Source organism: Microtus oregoni, unplaced genomic scaffold (assembly GCF_018167655.1).
Source record: "Microtus oregoni isolate MIOR12 unplaced genomic scaffold, Mior012 000003F_ref0000135, whole genome shotgun sequence".
Taxonomy (NCBI): domain Eukaryota; kingdom Metazoa; phylum Chordata; class Mammalia; order Rodentia; family Cricetidae; genus Microtus; species Microtus oregoni.
Window position 1 is genome coordinate 69,397,421 of NW_024543062.1, and position 24,084 is coordinate 69,421,504.

The window sequence follows — 24,084 nt, forward strand, 5'->3', positions numbered from 1 at the left end:
AATGCTTTAACTTCTGCTCCAAGCTGGACAGTAATTAAACAATTGCACACATTTCTTTAGCTCACTTCCCAAGGTGAGTGTGATATGCAGGGCCATTACTTAGGATTCTGAAAGTAAAATTTTAAATTAAGTGGCCTGTATTAGTTTTTATAATTCGAGAGTATTTATATTTTTAATTAAGTGGCAAAGCAGTTAAACAGCCAAACAAACACAACCTTCAACCTCAAGAAACAGCAAATTAGGATAATTTGCATACTGCCAATGGTGATTAGCTTTTGTGCACACAGGAATGAATGGTAAAACAGAGCTACCAGATCCCAGTAGGGCACAGAGCAAGTTTTGCAGTCTCTTTCCCATTTGTGTTGCTTATTTGTCTCGGGAACTGTTTTTCTGAAATGCTCACAGAGTTCCCTGCGCATTGTTGGCCTCATGATGTAGACATGGTTTTGTATATGTATGCGTATCTAGTTAAAAACTCATTTTGCATTTAAGCAATGTCAACTCTTCTAGAATGTTCTAGGGTACTTTTACTTGGAATAACCTCTAAATGTTTCATTGTGTAAATTAGAAGCCCAGAGTTACATATTAGAGAAAACATAAGCAAACTAAGGGTTAGATGTACTATACGAATTTGAGAATATTGTTGAAGTTTTTTGATCCTTGGTTGTTGCAAAACTAAAAGGAAAGAGCCACTCATGGTTGGTATTGAAGGAAGGACTGGGTAGTGGATGCTGCCTGGAATCATGAACATCTCTCTGCCCAAAAAGAACCTGAAGAACCCCAGTCCTCTCATTCTGGACCAAGCCCCCGTGCCCGGGCTAACTCTGCTAGGGCAGCTAAGGCTTCTGCTTCATAATCTGTGGCTCCCTTAGCTCTGAAAATAGATATGTTCAAACCACCCTTCATTTGGTACCCAGCGGGGCCATTTTCTCAAGAGAGTAGGCGTAGTTTCTCACTGTTGTCTTCTTCAGGATGATGAGTGAGAACTGCATCAATTTATTACTCCTGAGACTCTGTTTGCTGGTTTGATCCAGGAAATGTGCTCGTTCTTTTCCTGAAGGGAGGCTTAATCTGATTGTATCTAAACCTTCCCAGGCCAAAACTGGTTTTGGTCCTTTGAGAAAAATAGAAACCGTCATGAATAATAACTTTACAAAGTATTTGAGTGGAACTCTCTTTTTAAAAAGATTTAAAGTCAGACTTAGTAAGAAAACTGTGCCAAGAAAAAATTATTTAGCAAAATTAAAATCTGACTAGAAACATCCTGTTGTGATATGTGTTCACTTCCCTTTAAAGAGTATGGCTGAAGCCTACATAAAGCCTAGGGTTATGATATTAGGTGGGCCCTTTGAAGACAGGTAAGCTTCTGGGTGCAGCCTGAATGGAGACCCCCTTTCTTGATGGGACACCACAGGGGCAGACAATGTCTGCTGACACGGAAGCATGATTTCACCAGATGCCCAAGCTTCTGAGGCACTGATCTTGGACTGTCTATCTTCCAGAACTCAAGGTAATGTCTCTCGCTAATAAGTAATCCAGTAGATGGCACAGACCAAGAAGGACTCCATCTAAAACATTTACTTATTTATTTATGCCTATGGGTGTTTTCTGGGGTTATCTGTGTTGTTTTGTCAGTGAAAGCTGGAAAAACAGCCCAGATCTCTTGGAACTACAGTCACAGATGGTTAGGAGCCACCATTGTGGGTGCTGGGACTCAAACCCAGGTCCTCTGGAAGAACACTAAGTGCTCTTAACTGATGAGCCATCACCTTTCCACCCCAGAGGGATCCCTTCTAACTAGAAAGTGATTGGTAGCCAGCACAAATCACAAGCTAAAGCGATATTTATAGGAAGACACAGCACCAGCTTAGGTTACAGGGGTATGAGATCTTCTTTTTCTGACCTGATGGTCACAGAAGGTTAAGTGGTTACAGCCATGATCTAGCCCTGCCCTTCGTTTATTTGAATTTACATATTCTTGTTTCCCAGCTGTGCTGTTCCACTCACGCCTGTCCACCCCGTGCTCCTCATCCCGCGTTACAGTGTTCCCACCACCTCTTCACTTAGGGCATTTTTTCCTCTCCTGAAAGTGATTCTACTTTCTGTCCTGTAAAATAAAAAAAAAAACAAACAACCCCCCAAAAACGAAACAAAACGACAGAAAACAAAACAACAACAACAACAAAAACCTTTCTCATATTTCATGCTCTAATTTAATTCCCATATGCTTCCATAAAAATGTCTGATACGAACACTGTTATTGGTTGGGCTTTTGTGAATTTATATTGTGCTTTGACTCAGAAAAACAAATTAGGGATTGATAGTGGGGGGTATATTATATAGTTACTTAGTTACTTTTTTCTCTACAATGAGATTATAGTTTCCTTGAAACTGCTATGGTAAGGGTTACGCATTTTATTTCACTGCTTCTGTTCCTGTCTCCCGGCGCCATTCCCATTACCACAGAGACTGAAGAAACAAGGTTGTGAAATGGTTACTTTGGGAAGAAGCTTTGTTTTCTGCCTTGCAGGGGGAAACACAGAAGGCACAGACTTTAACCATTCCCAGCACTGTTATGGCCCATATGAAAGGACAGGGCATTGGACTTCCTGCCTTGCAGCCAGGAAGTCAGCAAGTCCCACAGAGAGCAGTGGATGTTGACAAAGCAGGCCTAGAGCTAGCAACAAGGAGGTGCAATTGGACGTCACGATCCCCTGCAGATGCGCTGAATTTGGAAGGGAGAGAGCACTTGGAAAGGGTTGTATGGGTCTTTTCTGACCGTGAGACTTGTGAAATGCAGTCAGCTTGGGCTTACTGATAGCACATTCGGTGCAAAAGCAGAAATCCCCCTCCACAGCTCCCAGATCTTGAGACTCTGGGGCTCTTTCCACGCACGAACACAAGCAGCCTTCTCTGGATTCTCCTTTTTGTCCCACAGCCGCTCCTTTTCCTTGGCATGCTGCTCGCTCCCGTTGCCGAGGGGCTCCAGCCTTATACTGTAAAATCAGGTTCCTCGCTCCTCCTATAAAGCCTGCTCCATGATCCCTAAGGATGCCCATGGCTTTAATGGTGGCCTCCCAGGTTCTCCCTTCTCTACGCTCAGAAATAAAACTCAGTTATGGAGAGAACTAAATCATCAATTGAGGCCATTATCAACCTAACGAGCCTCCGGCACTGCATGCACTTGAGTTCTCTCTAATAATAAACACGGGATTTTATTTTCTCCAGTGAAGAACAATTTAAATTCACACTTTGAAAACAGAGAGTCATACAACATAAAAATATTTATCAAAGGAAAAACGTGCTTTTATTTTGTGAAGGAAATGCCTCTTCATTATTTAAGTCCTGGGCTGAATATGCTTTTGGTGAGGTTGTCCTGCCCTCCCATCTCAGCAAAGCTCCACTTTCTTAGTCCCTGCTACCACATTCCCATCATCATCCGTTCAATCCTCCAACAAACACTGACGTGCCATTTTGCAAGCACGATGGACTGATTTGCCTGCGTTTGTAAGGATAAGGAAGCCATGTTGCCCTGTCTTTGGCTTCCCATAATGAAAGGGGGGTAGCTAAATTCTAAGGGTATTGAAGATAATAAGACAAATGTTCTTATGGCTCTGAGGAGACACCATTCCGACCTGAGGCATCCCTGGTATTGTAAAGTGCACAACAGAGCCGTGTTGAAGCTAATCCGGAAACAGGCACCACAAATGGGGATGGCAGGAACTGAGCAAAGAATCCTTTATTGGAAGGTCTTGAGGACAAAATTCTTCCACTAGGCAGAGAAGACTGAGATGAGGATTTTATAAACAGTAATGGGCACCATGTTAAAGGTACCACACTACTTGGCTCTTACTGGTCTAGTGCAGGTGGATTGAAGGGCTACACATTTTTAGCGGTCAAAGCACATCTATCTTTCTCTGAAGAGAAAGTATCTAAGTGCTCACAATTTTAAGGGACCTCATCCATTGATAGAAGGAAATGTTCTTCTACGTGTGGAGGAGATTGAACCCGATATAGCCCTGGAGGCCAGCTCTGACAGGACTTTGGTGTCAGTGTGATTGCCTCACAAGCTATGTCTTTACGGCTCTAAACTTCCTCACATCATAAGCTTTGGCTCTAAGCCTCCTCTGGGGTTGATTCTCCAAAGATCTCGTCTATAAGAAATTTCAATTCTGCATGAGCAGAATTATTATTTCTGTGAACTTGACTCTTGGATGGCAATGCTGCTTTGATGAGCAGTGTAGCTCCATTTATTCCTAAGGCACTGCCATGGGTCAGTGGTCACTCTTGATCAAACCTCGCCTTTTTCTGGAAAAGAAGGTGGATCACCCTTCTGCACTTATCATGTGTTATCATTTTCACCTTAATTTAATAACAGCGAGGGACCTGCACACAAAGATAGAGATGCTAAGGCTAGAAACTGATATTTGAATTACAAAACACTTGTTTGATCAATTAGCTAATATTTGTGTGTATTTACTAAATACCCAATCTGAAATTGAGTGTTGAAAATTCAGAGGATCATATTGTTTTTGTTTGTTTGTTTGTTCTTTGGGGTTTCTATGTGTGTATGTGTGTGATGTGAAATTGAATGTGTGTATGCCTGTCCAGGTGTGTGGACACGTGTATTTGCATGGGTGTGTAAAGCCAAAAGTTGATGCTGCAATCTTCCTCCATTGCTTTCCACCTTGTTCTTTGAGGCAGTCTCTCAGGCAAACCTGGAGCTTGTCAATGTATATGTCTAATCTTCCTGGTTTGTTCTATGGAGGCCCTGTCTTTCTGAGGCCAGAGTTACCAGCAGGAGGCCAAGTCAATCAGGCATTTATGAGGGTTCTGGGGATCAATACCCCTGACCTCTTGCTCGCACGCCAAGGACTTTAATCATCAGCCCTGGTTTCAAAATACATTTTCCATAAGTTTTAGTTCTCAACTAGAGTTGATCTTATTCTCTTATCAGACACAAATATGAGCTTCGCCAAATAGATGTAGAAACACTTCAGTTTTCCTTTGTAGTTTAGTCTTGCTATCAAATAGAATATAGAATGGTAAAAGCAATGTTAGACATGCATAGAAGTAGTGTATATTCATGACTCGGAAACTAGACAGTGGGATGGTCATGAATAGACTTCCCAAATAAACGTGTTGAATGCAAGTTCTGTAAGAATAACGCAGTTTGTTCTTACAAAAATGATAAAAAATAGAACTGAGTACAAAAATCTATTCTGTGTTTTTAGATGTAATATGTCTATACATAGCTTCTTCTCTAAATACAGTTGGTCTTTTAGTGGATTTTTTCTTTGTTGTTTTTTTCTCTTGGAATATTCATTCAGGGTTTCTTACTCTTTATATATTCTTGCTCTGAAGCCTGGACTGACCCACAAGTTGCCAGAATTCAATATAGTCTCAAGCTTGTAGTCCTCCTGTTTAAGTCTCTGCTGCCAGATGATAAGGCTGTGATATCATAACCAACATTTGTAATTAATTTTAAATAGATTAGAACCATTCATATGAAACTAATCTGTGCTTAACTATTTAACAATTGTGAGAAAAATAACAGTCATAGAGTGATTAAACTTTTAAATGAAGACTTCTTTCAAAGTTTATGGTATTTAAGAAGACCATATATAAAAGCATCTATTCCTTAAATAGTTATTATGAACATGAAAGTTTTAAGTGACTATAATAAAAAGTTGCAAATTTTAAATGAGTTATTTTTTAAAAAATGATTTTATTTTACTTTTGATTGTGTGTGTGTGTGTGTGTGTGTGTGTATGTGTACATGTGAATACATGCCAAGCAGAGGCAAAAGCAGAGTGTTAGCTCTCTTGGAGTTGGGGTTACGTGAGTTCTGATCTCTGAAGGAGCAGTAAGGCTCATAACTGCTGAGCCTTCTCTGCAGCCCCACAAATCAGTTCTTGGTATTTAAAATTGTTGGAATGCTAAATTCCTAGCATATAACTAGTTTTCAATCTAATTTGTTCTTACTAAAATGATTAGAATAGGATTTAATAACTATAATTTGTTTCCTAAAACCAGTAACACTAATCTTTTAATTTTCACATTACATATGTGTTCTTGTTCAGGGACACCTTAGAGGCTCAACCCAACAACATTTAAGCTATGATCATTGCTCTTGGTCATTCTCCAGAACTTGATGATAGGCCTAAGATGGGAGAATCTACACACTTCGATCACACATCATAGATAATTCAGCTGGAACTGTGATGTTTCTTTACTGCAGGTTAGTGCTCATGGTGCCAGAGAGTGCCATGCAGGTTGCTGGGGGAAAAACTATCAATGGCCATAGTCAGCTCTAAACCTTGGGAGCTAAACTGGCTAAGACCAAACTCTAGTCAATATATGTGCCCTCACGTATAATAGCACCATGACTAATACGGGGATAGCCAACTTCTTTCTGAACTCATGGTTGGTTCTGTAAATCTGATCTAGAGTCTGTGACTGGTGGGACCGTAGGTCCTAGGGGGAATCTATTTTCATTGTTTTTCTAAATGCTGGTGTTAAGCTACCTTATGAATACTCATATTTGTGACCATAGATCAGGGCGCACTCAGCCTTCATTAGAGAAGCTCCTCTTTCTCTTAGCAACTGGGGGTTAGTGCAGTGGTCATCGTTTGTAAAGGTGGAAGTGACAGAGGAATGTTGAGGCCCAAGGGGACACTGATGTCTCCCTGTTTAAGGCACAGGAGATATCACCAAAGAAAGGGTGGAAAGAATGCACAAATCAGATAAGGGGGAGATGGGAGCAGATAGACATCTGGTTGATATGGCCAAGTCATTGTACACATAAGCTCAGTATGACTGTAGTTACCCACTATAAGACTTGCACAGACTGGGTCCTTCAACATGGATTGAAGAGGAGCTTATGAGGCCCCAAAACTCCTCAAGGATCTACTGGATGTTAATGTTTGCTGGAGGCGGTGTATAATTTTCTTTGGTGGTAGAGCCAATTGATAAGTTATTCATACTTCAGTAAGGAACCTCCCATCCCTGGTCATGCAACCAACTCTAATACACCCAGTAGGTTACCACACCAAGAATATACATGGGAGTAGGAAGTGACTTGCTAGGAAGTGGAAGTATATTAGTGAGAGAGAAAAGCAGAGTCAGTGAGGGGAAGGGATATGAAAATGATTGAAATTCACTAGATACATGTATAAAACTGTCAAAGAATACAATAAGAAAGCCTGACATGTTCCCTTTTCGAAACTGAAAATTAAAATAAGCAAAGGCCATTTAGTGCTATGCTGTAGAACACCACGGCATTAAAGAGTCACATACAAGCAGTTTCCAGCATGGTTAAGCACAATTCCATTTTTGACTGACAGCTCCAATGCCAGATGTTCTCATAAAGCAGTAAATAAGGGAAATAGGGTTGTCGATATGGCCGACAGGTACAGGTCCTTGATACCAATTCTGGCAACCCTAGTTCAGTCTCAGGTGACCCTCATGATGAAAGGACAGAACAGTCTCCTGCAAGTTGCCTTTTGACCTTCACATGTGAACTCATTCAGGTACTGCTAACTGGGTACCAAACTTGTACATGTCTAGGTCATAGGCACTGGGGGAGAACATAGTACTTTTATTCTGCTAAATGGGCACGGCAATGAACTGTCCTACAATTTATTATACATATATCCATGTATTAGTGCATCCTTTAATGTATATCAAAGCTTACTTTTGCAGTTTCGATGTTGATTATAGAGAGACCCACATCTCCCAACACGTAGGGAATAAAGGACGGGAATATTCAGCTCTAAATGGGACATTTCTATCATACCATCTCTCTAAGGCACAGGAGTGACTGAGGAAGAGGGGGCAGAAAGACTGTAAGAGCCAGAGGCAGTGGACATCGGCAGCAGAATAGTATTGGTCAGACATGACAGGGCTGTCGTATGAATGAATTCGTAGGGACTGAGACTATGAACACAAGACCTGCAGAAGATCAAGCCAACCCAAATGCCAGCTTCAATTGAGGAGGGGCTTATCAAGTCCCATCCCTAGCTGAGGAGCTTCTGGTAACTGATGGCTCTTTGGGGAAGAAGAGTGGGTTTTCTTAAAAGATGCAGGCCCCGCGAGACTGACTACCCATGCTCTGGCAGAATGTCTTTCACCTGGGAGCAGACTGTTTATACTCAGTATGCTCACTGGGCTTGAAATAAAATTGCATCAAATTATGAGGGAAAATGTTGGTGGGATAAAGGATAAATTGTAGGGAAGCATTCCTTTAATAATTTAATTTATAAATAATGATAATTATGTTTTTAATGTTTTGTGATTGTTGGACGTTTTACCTTCTTAGTAGCACTGAACAACGGCTCCAGTTTCTTTCCACCCCAACTAGTTATCATCATCTTTTGTTTGGTTAGTAAAAGTCATCTTAATGTGTCTGAGGTGCTCTCTCCCTGTGGTATTGATTTACACTCCTCTTATGATTACTGATGCTAAGCATCTTGTCATATACCTGCTGGGCCATTTATCTTCTCTGGACAAATATATAGTGCTATATTTACTTGTTCCCGAATACTAATTAGTGAAAACTCTGTGATAAGTGACAGTGCTTTTTTGAATTACAATTTGACGAGAATGTCATTCTGGGTGTTTCTTTCCGCAGGTCAAATTCAGATCACAAGACTTTGCCAAACAGCCTGAGACTGCTGCGCCAGTGGCCAGGCTCTGTTTGCAGGAAGAGCCTGAGGATGTGGGCCAGTTGGCGTTGTCCTTGACATCAGCTTTTGCAATTAAGTACAACCCTATCCTCTCAAAAATGATTTATGATTCTGTCATTCATAAATTATCTCAAGTCCTTGTTATATTTATTTTTATTTTCTGCTTCATTCTCTTGAATTAATATCTTCTGCAAGCTTATTTTTTTTTACTGTGTATACTCTTGCTATACTTGCTGGATATCAATGAACGCCCACCTCCTCAGATCCTGGGCCTTCAAAAGTTTCCTTTGATTGGCCCACCAATTAGCTTCTAAGTATGCTCTGGTGTTTGCACAGCCAGGATAAAGGTGGGCTCTCTCATTAGATGTGTCTGTTCATTCCTCAAGTCGCTTCTATTTTGTTTTGCTCGGCCCTCTCTTCTAGTTTTTATTTGTATCTTTGGGAAATTAGGCAACTAAAACTACAGGAACAAATTTTTTGGCTGAACTGAAAAGGAATGAGCATTGCCACCCAGTCTGGTTGACGATATCAGGGAAACCCATGCTCACCACACTATGGTCCCTTCCTGAGTCTTACTTCAGAGATCACACCTCTTTCTGGAGCATGAGAAATGGAAATGAAAAGCTTGATTCAACTCCAGGAATAGTGCTCCCCAACTACACAAACTTGAGTAATTAATGCAACCCCTTTGTATTTCCAGTTGTTCATTTAAAATAAGGATGAAAACCACTCTCAAAATTATAGTATGAGGAAAAAAATCTGGAGTTATCAATTCAATCTTTCTTAGGTTGAAAACAGTTTATGGGAGTTGAATATATGGATTATTCCCAATTGCAGCGAATCTCTCCCATTTCTACATTTTCACAGCATGTTTTAGTGGAGAAAAGAGGGGCGCTTTCAGAAACTGCTCTCTGCAAACCCTGCTTACGCCTTGCTAAATTCCAAAGGTGAAAGTTCTCAGCTAAGCATGCTTTCTTGTTTTATGCTCCATTTATTTAATACGAATAAATGGTAAATAAACAAGGTTAGAGGAGTAACTTACCTAGAAATCAGTCTATGGGGTTGTGCAGCAAAGCCAGGCTTGTAGTTTCGGTCTACGATCCCAGATGCTTAAGGGTCAGGAGGATCACAACCTGAATGGCAGGAGGCTCATACATTCAAGGTTTGTCTGAGCTACAGACCGAATTCAAGGCCCATCTGGGAAATTTAGTGAGACTCTCTTTCAAAATCAATCAAAACTGAAAAGAGACTGTAGGATATATCCTAGAGTGTGAGTACTTGCTTCACAGGTGTGGAAGCCTTAGGTTCAATACCCCATACCACAGGTAATGGTGCATAACAGGACACTGTGTACCTACTTCCAATCATTCCCAGAAGCCAAACCTTGCTCTGATATCTCTTTGCTGTGTGACCTCAAACCAGAATCTTCACCCTTCTAAATCTCATTGCCCTTGTGGATGGATATTATAACATGCATCTCATAATGTTATTAAAGGAATGAGATGCAGGTTATTAAAGGAATGCATCTCTCGTGCCTCTTAACCTTTCTCTTATAACATCAAGCTGGATTTAGCTTTATGTTTTGTTTTTGTTTTTTACTTTCTAGGATCTTAAAATTAAAAAAAAATGAGCTTTCTCCTACAGCCAAACAAGATGACAAGAGGAAATAAGGGCCAGGGGAAGAAGGTGGCTCTAGGCCTGCTGTCATGAAGAATCCAGAGGCCAAAATGTTGGTGACTCCTTTGTTTGAGAAAAGGTCTAACAACTTCAGTATTGGACAGGACATCCAGCCCTAAAGAGACTCCACTCACTCCATCAGATGACTGTTACACCAACCAACAGTTGGCAAAGGGCCATCCTCCACAAGCTGTTCAAAGTACCTCCTGCCGTTGAACAGTTCACCCAGACCCTGGACTAGAACAGCTATCCAGTGCTTAATTTTGCCCACAATTACACTCCAGAGACAAAGCAGAAGAAAAAGCAGAGGCTGCTGGCCCAAGCTGAAAAAAAAAAAAACTGGTAGCAAAGGGGTTGTCCCCACTAAGAGACCACCTGTCCTCTGAGCAGAGGTCAATACAGTCACCACCTTTGGTGCAAAACAAGAAGGCTCAGATGGTGGTGATCACCCACAATGCAGACCCCACCGAACTGTGGTGTCCGGCCTGCCCCGTGTTACAGGGTGTGGATGCCCTACTGCATCATCAGGGGAAAGGCCAGGCTGGAATGACTGGTCTGCAGTAAGACATGCACCATGGTTGTCTTCCCACGGGTTTACTCAGAAGACAGAAGTGCTCTAGCTAAACTGGTGGGAGCTATCAGGACCAATAACCACAGATACGATGAGATCCGCCCCCACTGGGAAGGCAGCATTCTGGATCCTGAATCTTGCATTGCCAACTTGGAAAAGGCAAAGGTCAAAGAACTTGCGACAAAAGTGGATTAAATATACACTGCTAAGTTTTCTGTACATAAGTATAATTTAAAATTGCCCTCCAAAAACATTAAATATAATGATTGATATTTTCATGGCATCTGCCTTCAAGATGTTTTAACGTCCTTAGAATGACTATATTTTCAGTCCAGTGTTGACTGGACTTTATTTTTATTCTTTAAAATTAGTTTCATCTGCAGAGGTGATGCAGTGTTCTAAGCTACTGGGAGAACCTCATTTGCAAGCTGCCTGTCAGTGTATGGAAGGAAAGAGTACTGAATGGCAGGTTGGGAGACCTGATGTTTTAACGATGTGTGTGTATGTGTGTGTGTGTGGTGTGGTGTGTGTATGCTCACATGCACATGCTCACCTGTGGAGATGCTGGCGGAGGCCACCTTGGAGCTGTAGTTACAGCTGTGAGCCACGAGATATAGGTAACAGGGCTGAACTGCCTTCTGAAAGTGGAACAAGATTTTTTAACTACTGTGCTGTCTCTGAGCCCTGGGATTTAATATTTTATAACTTAATTCAGGCACTCCCTCTACATTATTATATTTTTGCTTTTTTACATAAAGAAGAGTTGGATTTTATGGTTGCTAAAATCCCTTTAAATGCTTTAACACATTGTTTTACTATAGTAACTTAAAACCCAGGAGAAGCAGCATCTTGGCAGATATCAGACATGTATCATACAGTGGACTGAGCCATATAAAATGATCCTGTAATATATTTATAATATGATATGTATTTCAATAAAGGTTGAATGAGCATTAACTTAATCTTCCAACAGGAACTCTCCTGCAATTTACAACGAAATATCTTTCTAACAGCATTATTTTACCGAATGATTTAAAAAAGAAAAAGAGAAAGAACATCCAAACAAACTTTCCCAATGGCTCTATCCTTTCCTGGCCACATGTTCTGGTTCTACCACTACGGCCTGAAAATGAAAGATTGTGAGGTAGACCTCCTGTGTGCGTATGAAGCTTAACTGGTTTTTCTCTGAATAAAAGTGCCTTGGAGGTCTAAACGGCACAGAGCTGAAGGGTTTTGATTTCAAAGAACCAGCACAATAAATCAGTGCACCTAAAAATACATTCTTAAGGAGATTCTGCATTGTCAAACATTTCCTCACTATTGCATGATCCAGTGTTAATGATCTGAAATTCACACATGTATCTTTCTCAATCCTACATTTTTTCTTAAGTGCCAGGTGAGTTAGGTCAGCTATTCGGCCTGCCAATCTACACATTCCCTCAAGCTTTAGTTGAGCAAAAATTTCTGCTATTGTAAGTAAGACACAACACAACCTTAACAGATTTTTGAAGTGTAGCCACATTAATTACGCTGAATTGGTTTATGGTCAGTTCTTATAAACCTGCCACGTCTATGCAGCTCCTCCCAGTCAGTGCACAGTTTTCTTGACAAGACTCCTGGCACTGTTACTCACATTCTATGTGGAGGTTTCTAGAGTGGGAGTTCACTTTGGTGCAAATCAATTTATAACATTGCTGAAGAGCTCTAATGTTGGCTCACTTTTGCTTACGCTGATTTGAAATCTTCCTATAAATGATGCCCCTATGTATTATTTCTTTTCTCTGCTTTGATATACAACAAACTTACTCCAATGGTAACCACTGGAAGCTATGAAGTAGTGTTTGTAACAAGCTTTCTTGTAGGACTGTCTGTAGATTTCCAATCTCCAAACATCAACACAGAGACTGATTAGTAATTATGAAAGCTTAGCCTTAGGCTTGTCCCACCAGCTCATAAAACTTAAATTAACCTGATTGTAATAATCTACATTTTGAAATGTGGCTTTTAACCTTTCATTCTGTATGTCTCGCTTCCTCTGTATCTTGTTAGTGTCTCTGCCTTTCTGCTTCCCAGAGTCCTCTCTGTTCCTGGAAGTCCTGCCTAACCACTTCCTGCCTCACTATTGACCCAGGATTACCGTATCATAAATATTCAAAATCATTTATTGAGTAGGTAGAAAGGTTATGAAGTGCAAGAAAACAATATGTACTGGAATTGACATTAACAGTTGAAACAGAATTCCTCTGTAAATTATTAAATTCAAATTGTATGTAGTACTACTTCCAGAAGAGCTTTAATTTTGAAATATTAAAACGACTTCTATGTCAGGGATTTTCCAACAAAATTTAGTGAACAATTTGGAATGGAAAAGACTTTTATTGATGCAGTATTGAAAAAGTGTAGTTGAGAAAAAAAATGATGTAGTTAAAAATGGCTTTTCACAGTCCTGACCCAGATTTCTGAACCAAAACTACTTGAATTTATTTTTCTCTTTACAATCAAAACATGGCATTTCTCTAAGTTCCTGTTTTCTCTACTTCTCTTTTCTTCATTGGAAAGAGGTAGTTAAGTCCACTACCCGTTTATACATTCACAAAGGAGGAAGATGGTCAACGCCCATCATAATCCAGTGGGGCACATGTTAAAGATGAAACATCAGAAAAAGGAAATGAGTTTCTATTCAACTAAATACAATCTGTCATGGAAATATGATCCACTAAAACATGTGTGAATATGTGAATAACCAAATGTCTGAATTTTTGTTCCTTAGGTGAGATGATCCTTCCTTATGACCAGGTAAAGCTAAGACCAGCTTATGTAAGTCAGCTGTAAGAACCAGTGAGGGTGTAGTCAGAAACAATGTAAGTCAATTGTAAGAGCCAGTAAGGGTGTAGTCAGAAACAATGTAAGTCAACTGTAGGAACCAGTGAGGGTGTAGTCAGAAACAATGTAAGTCAACTGTAGGAACCAGTGAGGATGTAGTCAGAAACAATGTAAGTCAGCTGTAGGAACCAATGAGGGTGTAGTCAGAAACAATGTAAGTCAGCTGTCAGAACCAGTGAGGGTGTAGTCAGAAACAATGTAAGTCAACTGTAAGAGCCAGTGAGGGTGTAGTCAGAAACAATGTAAGTCAACTGTAAGAACCAGTCAGGATGTAGTCAGAAACAATGTAAGTCAACTGTCAGAACCAGTGAGGGTGTAGTCAGAAACAATGTAAGTCAACTGTCAGAACCAGTGAGGGTGTAGTCAGAAACAATGTAAGTCAACTGTAAGAGCCAGTGAGGGTGTAGCCAGAAACAATGTATGTCAACTGTAAGAACCAGTGAGGGTGTAGTCAGAAACAATGTAAGTCAACTGTAGGAACCAGTGAGGGTGTAGTCAGAAACAATGTAAGTCAGCTGTAAGAGCCAGTGAGGGTGTAGTCAGAAACAATGTAAGTCAGCTGTAAGAACCAGTGAGGGTGTAGTCAGAAACAATGTAAGTCAACTGTAGGAACCAGTGAGGGTGTACTGTGTTCTAGAATCCCTTGCTGATAGGGAGAGTCCATGGAACCTAGCCCCTGGTATCATGGTGTTTACTTGCAATGACATGTATGCGGAAGAGTAATAAAGAGATGAGTATTCGTATGTGTTGCTGGTGTGTCTCTGTGTACGCGTCCCTTTGTGTCTGTGTTTGTGCGTGTCTCTGCTTGTGTGTCTGTGTGCCTGTGTGAGTGTGTCTACTTGTGGATCTCTTGCTATGTAACCCACAGTCCAAGCCAACAAAGACATGTGCCGCCAGAAATCACAAATCACATGCAGAAGAAAAGACTTTATTTTTTCTGTGAAAATGTGTGAAATCATAAGTCACAAAAACGTAGTGAACTGCAGAGAAATAAGGATAATAGAGAGAATTTAGTAAAAAGCTATCAAATAATAAGACAGTTAGAAAATAGAACAATTGACAATCACAATGACAACGGAAGCATTAGAACTGTACAGAGAAAGACATTGTGGATAAATACTCCTTACCTATATTCTCTAAGGAAGAGATCACATTCCGAATGGTCTGTAAGCACACAGTTGAAGATATGTGTAGGGGAGTGAACGTGAATTCTACATAAGGTCTCTGACTATAATCTACTGAATACTTATTGCAGCTATTTAGGAATGCAAATGCTTTTTGGAAAAGTTTGCCTAACTTCTGGTCACAAAATCTCACTTTGCAGGGGGCTGTCTGAAGCAGAGTTACGGACACAGAGACTTAGCCATGAGGAAAATGATGAGAATGGATAAAAGACTTCAACTTTTCTACTAGTTTGAGACGATTGCCGCAGGGTGAGGGCCGCTATCTTATAGCTAGTGAACAATGGAACAAGAATGTAGTTTCTTTACTTTCCGAGGGCATTATCTTGTTATTTTCCAGTGCATTAAGATTCACCTTGGTATTTTCACATCCACAGGACTTCCTTAAAGCAATCATGACATGACTCAGTGAACACTGATAGTATCAAGAGGAAAAGTCCCCCAAATGCTTTCAAACCAAGGCACATTGGCAGAAGGGCATCCTGCAGGCCACTGCTATTTCAGTGGTATCATGAGTTTCTTCACTGGGTCAAAGTAATTTCCCCTCAACGAGCATTAATAACATCTCCTTTGGAATGACGCTCCTCCAAAGATGTTTAACATAAATAATTGACCAGGGAAAACATGATGGAAAAGTCAAAACCCCCACAAATGTATCAGCAGCTAACAGAAAGTTTTCAATTGTAACGGAAAGGGGGAATTTCAAGAGAAGGAAATAGAGAAAAGTCTATCTGACCCGATGTTAGTGAAGGATAATGTGACCATTTCCCCCACATTATTGGGGGAAAAAACCTCCCCTCTTCTTCATGTAGAAAAGAACTGGCCACAGTTCATTAGAATAGCTCTGCATAAAGACGCACATGACTATAAAAATGTTCATAGATATTTTCAAATTTTCATGTTACATATAACCGACGAGAGGGAAGAGAACACACACCAAATTAGAACGAGGTAAACTGTATCCAGGAAAATAGGGACACACAAAAGTGGAGTGTAGAGAGAAGGTTTTCTAATTGCAATAAAAACCATTCAACAGGGATGTGTTTAGTATGGCAGGGTCTTAGGACTCAGTACACTGGATAATGAGATATGTCTGGCTATATTAGGAGTACACTTTTCATTTTAAAAAGTAGAATAGGAAAATATTTTATAAAGACCTAGAATGCCTGCGGTGTGCTTAAAAAAAAAAGGCTTAAATTCAGTTTCATCCTCAAGATGGGTTCTAGTCCCTCATTTCCGGGAGACCTACACTGAGATCGCATTTCTTGTGAGTCAGTGTTTTAACCCCCGGGGATGCTTGCGTACACGCTAATAATTTTCCTGAGCACCCCACTCTACGACTGGCTCGTCGTTCATGCGCAGAACGAGGTAGGACAGGAGCTGAAAGAGGTTTTGCCACAGTAAGAGGGACACATAAAAGGAAAGGCTGCTTACATCCAGATCGCAGCGCTCACCGGCGAAGGCCACATCACAGACGCACTGGAATCTGTTGAGCAAGTCCCTGCACAGGCCTCCGTGGAGGCAGGGAGCGGAAGCACACTCATCTATGTCCTCTTCACACCTTGAAAATGAATGGAGAAGCAGAAGCCCAGGGCTGGGTGAATAAGTGAGCTGTAAAATGGAGCAAATGTTTTGTCTCTCTTCCTAGCATGACAGAGTGGTCACCAATTCTACCCAATTACACACACCAGGTACTTTCAAAGATTCCTTAAGAACCCATTAATATATTATGAATTTTGTGGACAAAGATGGACAGACATGGGTGCACACATTGAATAAATTTAAATAAAATCCCTGCAAATATTTAGAAGCCCTATTTGCCCCTTAAGGGCGCTATTGAGTTTGCCACCTTATAATTGTCAGCTTTAGCGTCCATGCTAAAGTACGTGAGTACTGGGACACTGCCCGCCTCCTTTTTTAAAGAACATTTTTTCCTTTGATTTTTTTTTTTTCTAAACTGGCACATGGGCACAAAAATGACACACACTTGTGGGGTAAATGTGTGTGTGTGTGTGTCTGTGAGTGATATGCTGATACTTGGTATTCATTATTGTACTATTGTAATGTTCCAATCAGGTTGAATAAATCAAACAACACATCCTTCTACTGACACTTTCAAATCAGCTCTTCTAGGTTTTTGGAATATTATTATATATAGTAAACAAGTCCTTTCTCGGACATCCATGGACTGATTCGGTAGTTCTTCCTATCCTGTGCCAAACACTTTGCTAAGGCCTGGGGGCAGAGAAGTAGTGATGGCATTTGTATTACTTTAGGAAACTAGTGAAATCATAGCCCCAGGATCTCTGCGGAACGGCTTATGATGTAAACTGTTTTTAGTCTCCACTTCCCCCAAAGTAGAACTTCCATGTGTGACCGAGACTTCTCACCAGGCTCGAAGGCAAGGGCTGAGGTGGAGGAGCTGTGAGATCCCTGGTGTGAGGGAAAAGGCAATTCATTCCAAGGAAAACAGCTCCTTACTCCAGCAGGATACCGAGCATAGCTGAGACCCTATTTGCCTTTTATGGTCCTGGCTTCTGGGCTGGAAGAGGCTTCTCTGATTAGATCCCAGCCAGACTTGACAACTCTCAGGAGCTTGCCAAGCACTCGGTGTCCTGGGTGGCCAGTGCTCACACCATCCATCATCTGGACCTGATGAAATGACACTATGAAGCTGGAGGCTTAAGCAGGCGGAGAGCTTCTTCGTGTCCTCGGCTGTGTGGAAGTCTTTCTGCCCTAGGCCCTGGGGGACCCATCTGAACGTTCCCAGTTCTTCCTACCACTCTTTCACTTCCTTACTTATTTCTGTTTTGAGCAAAAGAGTTGATGCTTTCATATGCATGACAAACGCCAGTGAAGCTATTATTAGAAAATAATATACTGAATGTAGTGCCTCACCCCCCAAATCCCAACAATGGGAGAAGACAGGCAGAAGGATGACAGCAAGTTTAAGATGAGCCTGCTCTATGTAGCAAGTTCTAGACAAACCAGAGCTAAAATGAGACCCTGTCCCCAAAGGAAAAATAAAACAAAACAAAGAAGATGATAACTAATATGTGGAAAGTCAAAGAAAAGCCATTCCGTGCTCCTGAATTAACTAATAATGCTCAATGTGTTGGGGGATCAGAATATATTAAACACACATTCACTGTTTGAAACCATTTTTCATTAGTAAGGCTTAGTTGGATGAAAGTCCTCCCAAAAAAGGAACGAAAATTAGCGACCCTTTCCCCATCTTAATCATTTAAATGACAAGTATGAATTTGAAAATTGATAGGTATCAGAGGAGATAGAAATATTAACAGTAACAAATTCGTTGTATTGGATGAACCCTATTCATGGTGCTCTTAGTGGGGCTAATATGAAGCCAGGAAGCAACCAGCATTTAAATATAGCAAAGGCTTATTTACATTTGGGACAAAGATATGTTTATAATATGCTGAAGATGTGGAAGCAGAGGTCAACCGAATGCTGACTTAATAGCCGACGTCATAGCGCTACAGACTGGAAAAGGAACATGACTTCTCTATTTCCTTTCACACACACATATATGGATCTTGGTTGTATCTTATTCTAGTCTACAGAAGATGGAGGAGCACATTTTATATTTTGTTTAAATTGTGCTGAGCAAACACTTACTCAAGAAATCATGGCAGCATTCCCAAGAGAAGTCCACGCTCGGATGGCAGCTCAACTTCATTGTTGTGTACATTTATTTCAGCATCAATCAATGTCACTCACACACAGACACACACACACACACAATGAAAACAATAAAACCTTGCTTACAGAGCTCAAAGAAGTGGGGATAATATTGTAAGGTAAATGGATTAGTCTTAAAAACTAGGGGCTATGTTTTATCTGCGTACATAATACCTGTGCCCATAGACTCCTGGTTTGTAATCTGTCTGAGGGATGGATATCTCTTTGGAGACCTTTTGTTTTTGTTTGGTTTTTGGTTTTTATTTTGGTGTTGTTGTTTGTATTTTGGGACAGGGTTTCTCTGTGCAACAGCCCTAGCTCTTGTAAACCAGGCTGGCCTTCAGCTCACAGAGATCCGCCTGCCTCTGCCTCCTGAGTGCTGGGATTAAAGGTGTGTGCCACCACCACCCCTGCCTCTTTGGAGATCTAATCAAAGCAGGGAGAATGTTCTCTCTTCCCCTTGCCCACACACCAACCAGTCAAAAGCATACACAACTTGGCTTGCATCCAAGCTGGTCACAGTCCGATTCCAATGGTGGACCCTAAGTGAAGAGTTGAAGGATTCTCTGTGGAAGGAATAGTTCCCTGGAAGGGGTACAAACACTTTAGAGTGTAGCTTATCATATGAGGCATCTTTTAGGTGTGTTTTATTTTACCTTAAAAGTAACCATATTTTGGAATCATATGTTAGAGTTAGTCAGGGGAGGGGAGGACTCCAGGAATCCAGAAGGTACTTATAGGAAAGAATAATAAAACATTATATATATTAAAAAATCATATTTTCCTATTTGAAGTCTCGGCTGGTAAAATATTCTATACTTTGACCTACACTATCATTTTTCTTCTTTTCTGTTGCTTAATTTCTGTCTGGACCTATATTTCAACATAGATTTTCCTGTGGGAACTGAAATGAAAAATTGGAAGAGCAAATGAACTCTGCGCAATCCCACTGTTCCTTAGCCCAGAACTCCTGCCCATGAAGTTCTAGTGTGACTCACCCCTCTCCAGTGAAACCTGGCCGGCACACACATTTCCAGTCCTCCTGGACCTGAGTGCAGTTGCCTCCGTTGTAGCAAGTGAGATTTGTCTCCTCATTCCCACAGACTGCTGAGGGTAATCGGCTCTGTCTAGAGAGATAAAAGGAATGGCCACAGCTGTTCATCTCATTCATTTCATTCAAGAAAAACATCTTTTTGGAAAGTTCATATATGTAGTCAGTGTTAGGCTAATTAAGTCCTGAGGCTGGAGGAACAATAAATGCTCACTCATGCTGCTGCCTTGTACAAACACCAGGTTCTCCAGCAAAAAAGCCCCTGCTGGAGGCTTCTGCAACCAACATGGCCATCCATCTTCGGTTCTCCACCGCAGTTCCTGCAGGAGATAAGATCTATGGCCTGGGGTGGCAGTAAATTTAGGGCTAGCTCACATAGCTAGATCTGCAGCTGCTTTTCTAATAAATCAACGGAGGCCACAGGAAAATTGCATCTCTACAAAGGCCAGGGAAGCAAGGAGAATACGCCGGTGCTCAGGCACTCATGCGATGTCTCTGCTGGCGTTCAGAGCTGAACTACAGTTGCCCTGCCAAGACTTGCCTGCTCCCGCCCTCATAATTCATAGCTTTGCATAGTGCAAGCCAAGTGCTGTCCAGGAGGTTTGTGTATAGTATTCAGTGTAACTGCGTGTGAGTTCAGCGTGCGAGTCCCTGTACGGCAGCAAGGCTGAATGGGCTGAAGAATTCGCATAAAAGGAAGAACAGCTTGTTAAAAGCTAAGAAGACACTGCTAGACAAAAAAAAAAAATCCTTACTTAGGCTTGAAAGCTGGTTTTTAAACAGATTTTAGGAATGTTGCTCAGGTCCTCTGGCCTTGTGAGTGTGTATGTGTGTTTTGTGTGTGTACGCATGAGTGCGTGTGTGGATGTGTGTGTATATGCATGTGTGTGCATATGTGTTTGTGTGTGTGCATGTGTGTCTGTACATGCGTGTGTGTGTGTGTGTGTGTGTGATAGAGAATAATTATCTGGGAAGTAACTGGAAAGAAAACTTCACTTTTGTTCTGCCATGTACTGCAGCTAACACAGAGAAACCAGCTGCGAGATGATATAAGGGCGTGTCTTTTCAAAAGAGCTAATTAATTCTACTTCAAAAAGAAAATATCATAAGGACGTTTCAAAAGTGTCAAGGATGTCAAAAGCTCTAACAGAGTTCATTAGCAATGCAAACCTCCAGTTTTATACACACCTTAGCTTAATAAACAGCTTCTGAAGAGTTCATCAGAAGGGACTCTTGAGAACTTTATTCTTTACACTTGACTTTGATGAATCAGACAAGAAAAAAAAATTCAGAGAACTTGTTAGGAGGGCATACATGTTTTCTTATCCATGGTCACTGTGTAAGACTCCTAATTTTGACCTCAAATTTCTCTTGCTTTTAACCAGGTCTGCTATTTATTGGCAAATGAATCTGTTGACTCACAGAAAACAGCACCTATTGAATAACCCAAGCACTTAGCACTTCTCACTGGTCCGTGCCATCAAGAGCGCTGAACAATAATAGGTGTTGTGAAGATAACACAACTTTTTATAGGCATGGCTGCCTGTAATGTCTGCCAAGAGAGTCTGCCTCTGAATTCAAGTGATGTCTACAGGAAGCTCCACTCCAGCTAATCTCGCCCAACTCCTGGAATATATTATTGGTTAATAACAACTCTCTCACCTCCCTACAATGACTCAATTATTTAACAAATGGAAGGCAGTGTAAATTGTATACTAATAATAACACCAAAGCAATGTGAGTTAGAAGGAAAATCTTATTTTTTTAAATTTCTGCATAGCATAAAATTGAAGTGATCATGAGAACAATCAACTACTATTGCAATTTGAGAAAAAGGGGGACTTTTTAAATGGGTGACTTGAATGAATATGTTCTCAACAGCATGCTAGGCATTATGGAAAGGCCACAAAACATCTGACTACGTGTTAGTGTATGCCCTAAATTTCCTTTACTAAGCTGTATTATAAATCTTAAGTTATACAATATAAACATTGTGTTTACTATCTGGTTAAAAAGCTGCTATTCATAGTTGTGGAATATTTCACAATATAATCACATTTTTACATGATCAATTGTGACAGAAGTGCTCAAAGCCAGCCTTGTTTAGCACATGTGGACATTTAAAGGGGAGATATTTCTGGCCTGACAAGGAAAATTCAGAGCAGAGCTCCCAAAACACTGAGCTCCACATAGACTTTGTGCTCACCTGCAAAATCTGCCCGTAAAATTTCCAAGACAGAGACAAGAATAGCCATGAGTTCCGCTGACACACGTGGCCCCGTTTGCACACTGATGACCCTCGCAATTGTCCATGTCCACCTCACAGTTCACACCAGTGTAGCCAGGCTCACACCTGCAGTGGTAGGCTGCAACGCCATCAGAGCAGTTGCCATGGATACAGGGATTAGAAAAGCATTCATCGATGTTGATTTCACAGTGTGTCCCTGACCATCCCAAGAGACAGGAGCACCGATAGGAGCTGTAACTGTCTTCACAGTTTCCTCCATGCAAACAGGGGCTGGAGTGGCAGGCGTTTAATGGCAGGCAGCCGGTAAGGACCACATTTGTAGAGACTTTGAGAAACTGCTCTTCCTGGGGCTTATTAATGAAACCGTGAAGATTTTCAAAGTAAGAGAGATATATGCCTCCAATGTCTATTGTGCTCAGACAGCCCTGCAGGCCTTCCGTATTGTCGATAGCTTGGTCACCCACATAGATGTCTGTACTGTCCTTCAAGAAGTTCAGGCTTCCAGTAGCAATCGCACTGGTGACACGAGGTGTTTGGTTGTCCACCTCCATTTGCCATCGGGAGGTCTGGGCCAGGGGGTCGATCATGGAAAACTTCACTTGGTGCCATTTGCCATCATTCACCACCTCCACACTCATCAGACGGAGCAGATGAAAACTGTTGCCACTCTGCAATTGAAATAATAATCTGGAGTCTTGAATGCTAATATTAAGAAACTCAGGCTCTTTTTCCGCATGCAATATCATTGCATTTGTATCACGTGTTCTGAAGCCAAATGTGATGTTGGTGAGTTCTCTGGAAATGTTCCCGTTGCTTCGGAACAGTATTTCTCGTCTCAAGCCACTGAAAACAGCATTTGCAATACCTAGAGCGGGAAGAGGAGAGAAACTGTTACCTTCATTCTTTGTATTTCTCCTCACATCGCGGATGTCTGTATGACTGACACATTAGGTGTTGTGTTCGTGGCTATCTAATTGTGCCCGTTATAGATGTTTTCTGTCATTGCTTTACAAGAGAAGAACTGCAGATTCACTGAAGGTGAGTAGTTTGGTCATTAAAGCATAAAGCTAGGGTGTCAAACCCGCCAATGAGAATACGAAAACTCAACTCGTACCATTTTTTTTTATTTAAAATCTTCTGGAATGTCAATTATTGTTTCATTTTCATTTAAATATACAGACATCACAAATTTAGTTTTGGTGACACACTAGTTAGTTAACAATAGACCCTGACTTCTGATTAAGTTCACCCACATGCAGTTAGCAGAAACATTCACAGTGATGGATTGAGTTATGCTGCAAAAAACCCCAAACAAAACAAAACAAAAAAACCCTCCAATTACATGGCCAGATATCAACTTGCTACCTATAGCCAAGTAACTTCATGTGGTTGGGGAAACAATAGCACTTTGTATTCATGTATTACACCAAAGACAGCACTTTTGAAAATCTTACTGCATTTCTCTATTTGAGTTGCTACAGCATGATTAATTCACAGTTTGTTCTAGCTCCTAAAATATCTGGCCCTATATGGATTTAGAGTCTCCTATACACACCCTTGAGGCAAAAGAAGACACAGAAGTGCTTCAACTTTCTACCAATCCTGTCAGCCAAATTAATCATGTCTAAGCCAGCCCTCTTTTCAGCATTACAATGGACACCCTGTCCATATTCCTTTTAGAGATCAGGCTTTCAAGTCCCATGCAGGGTACCGTTCATTTTTGTTATTTTTAGTCATTTTTCTGTGTGCACCAAAAATTTTACCCCTGCACTAACATTTCCCTTCCCCTTTTTGCCATTTTCTCCCATGAAAGTAAAATCTTCTATGATTGCTGAAAATTTAAAGCAGGGACCCACAGGACCCATAGCGCCGCTACCCTGACCGCCCTCTTATCTCTTCGTTCCTGTTACCATAAAAACTTAGTACTTTGTAGATGCCTTCCAACTTTCTCATCTCCCGTTTTCTCTACTGTTGTCCCTGTCACTTCACTGAAATTGCTCTTGGCAAGGTCCCAATGACTTCTGCCGTTTCAGTCCAGTGATCAATTTTCTGTTCTCCCTTTTCAGTAGCAATGACCTGAAAAC

At 41.0% G+C, this 24,084-nt stretch overlaps 1 protein-coding gene across 1 annotated transcript in view; it reads right to left on the reverse strand.

Annotated features, from left to right (window-relative positions):
• Positions 1–24,084, reverse strand: part of Crb1 (crumbs cell polarity complex component 1) — a 209,973-nt gene that overhangs the window by 20,746 nt on the left and 165,143 nt on the right. Inside the window, exons 9-11 of the mRNA XM_041649123.1 lie at positions 21,959–22,865; positions 19,700–19,828; positions 16,434–16,560 (exon numbers count right to left, since the gene is read on the reverse strand). Coding sequence (XP_041505057.1) covers positions 16,434–16,560; positions 19,700–19,828; positions 21,959–22,865 — 1,163 coding nt within the window. The remainder of the gene's footprint in view (positions 1–16,433; positions 16,561–19,699; positions 19,829–21,958; positions 22,866–24,084) is intronic.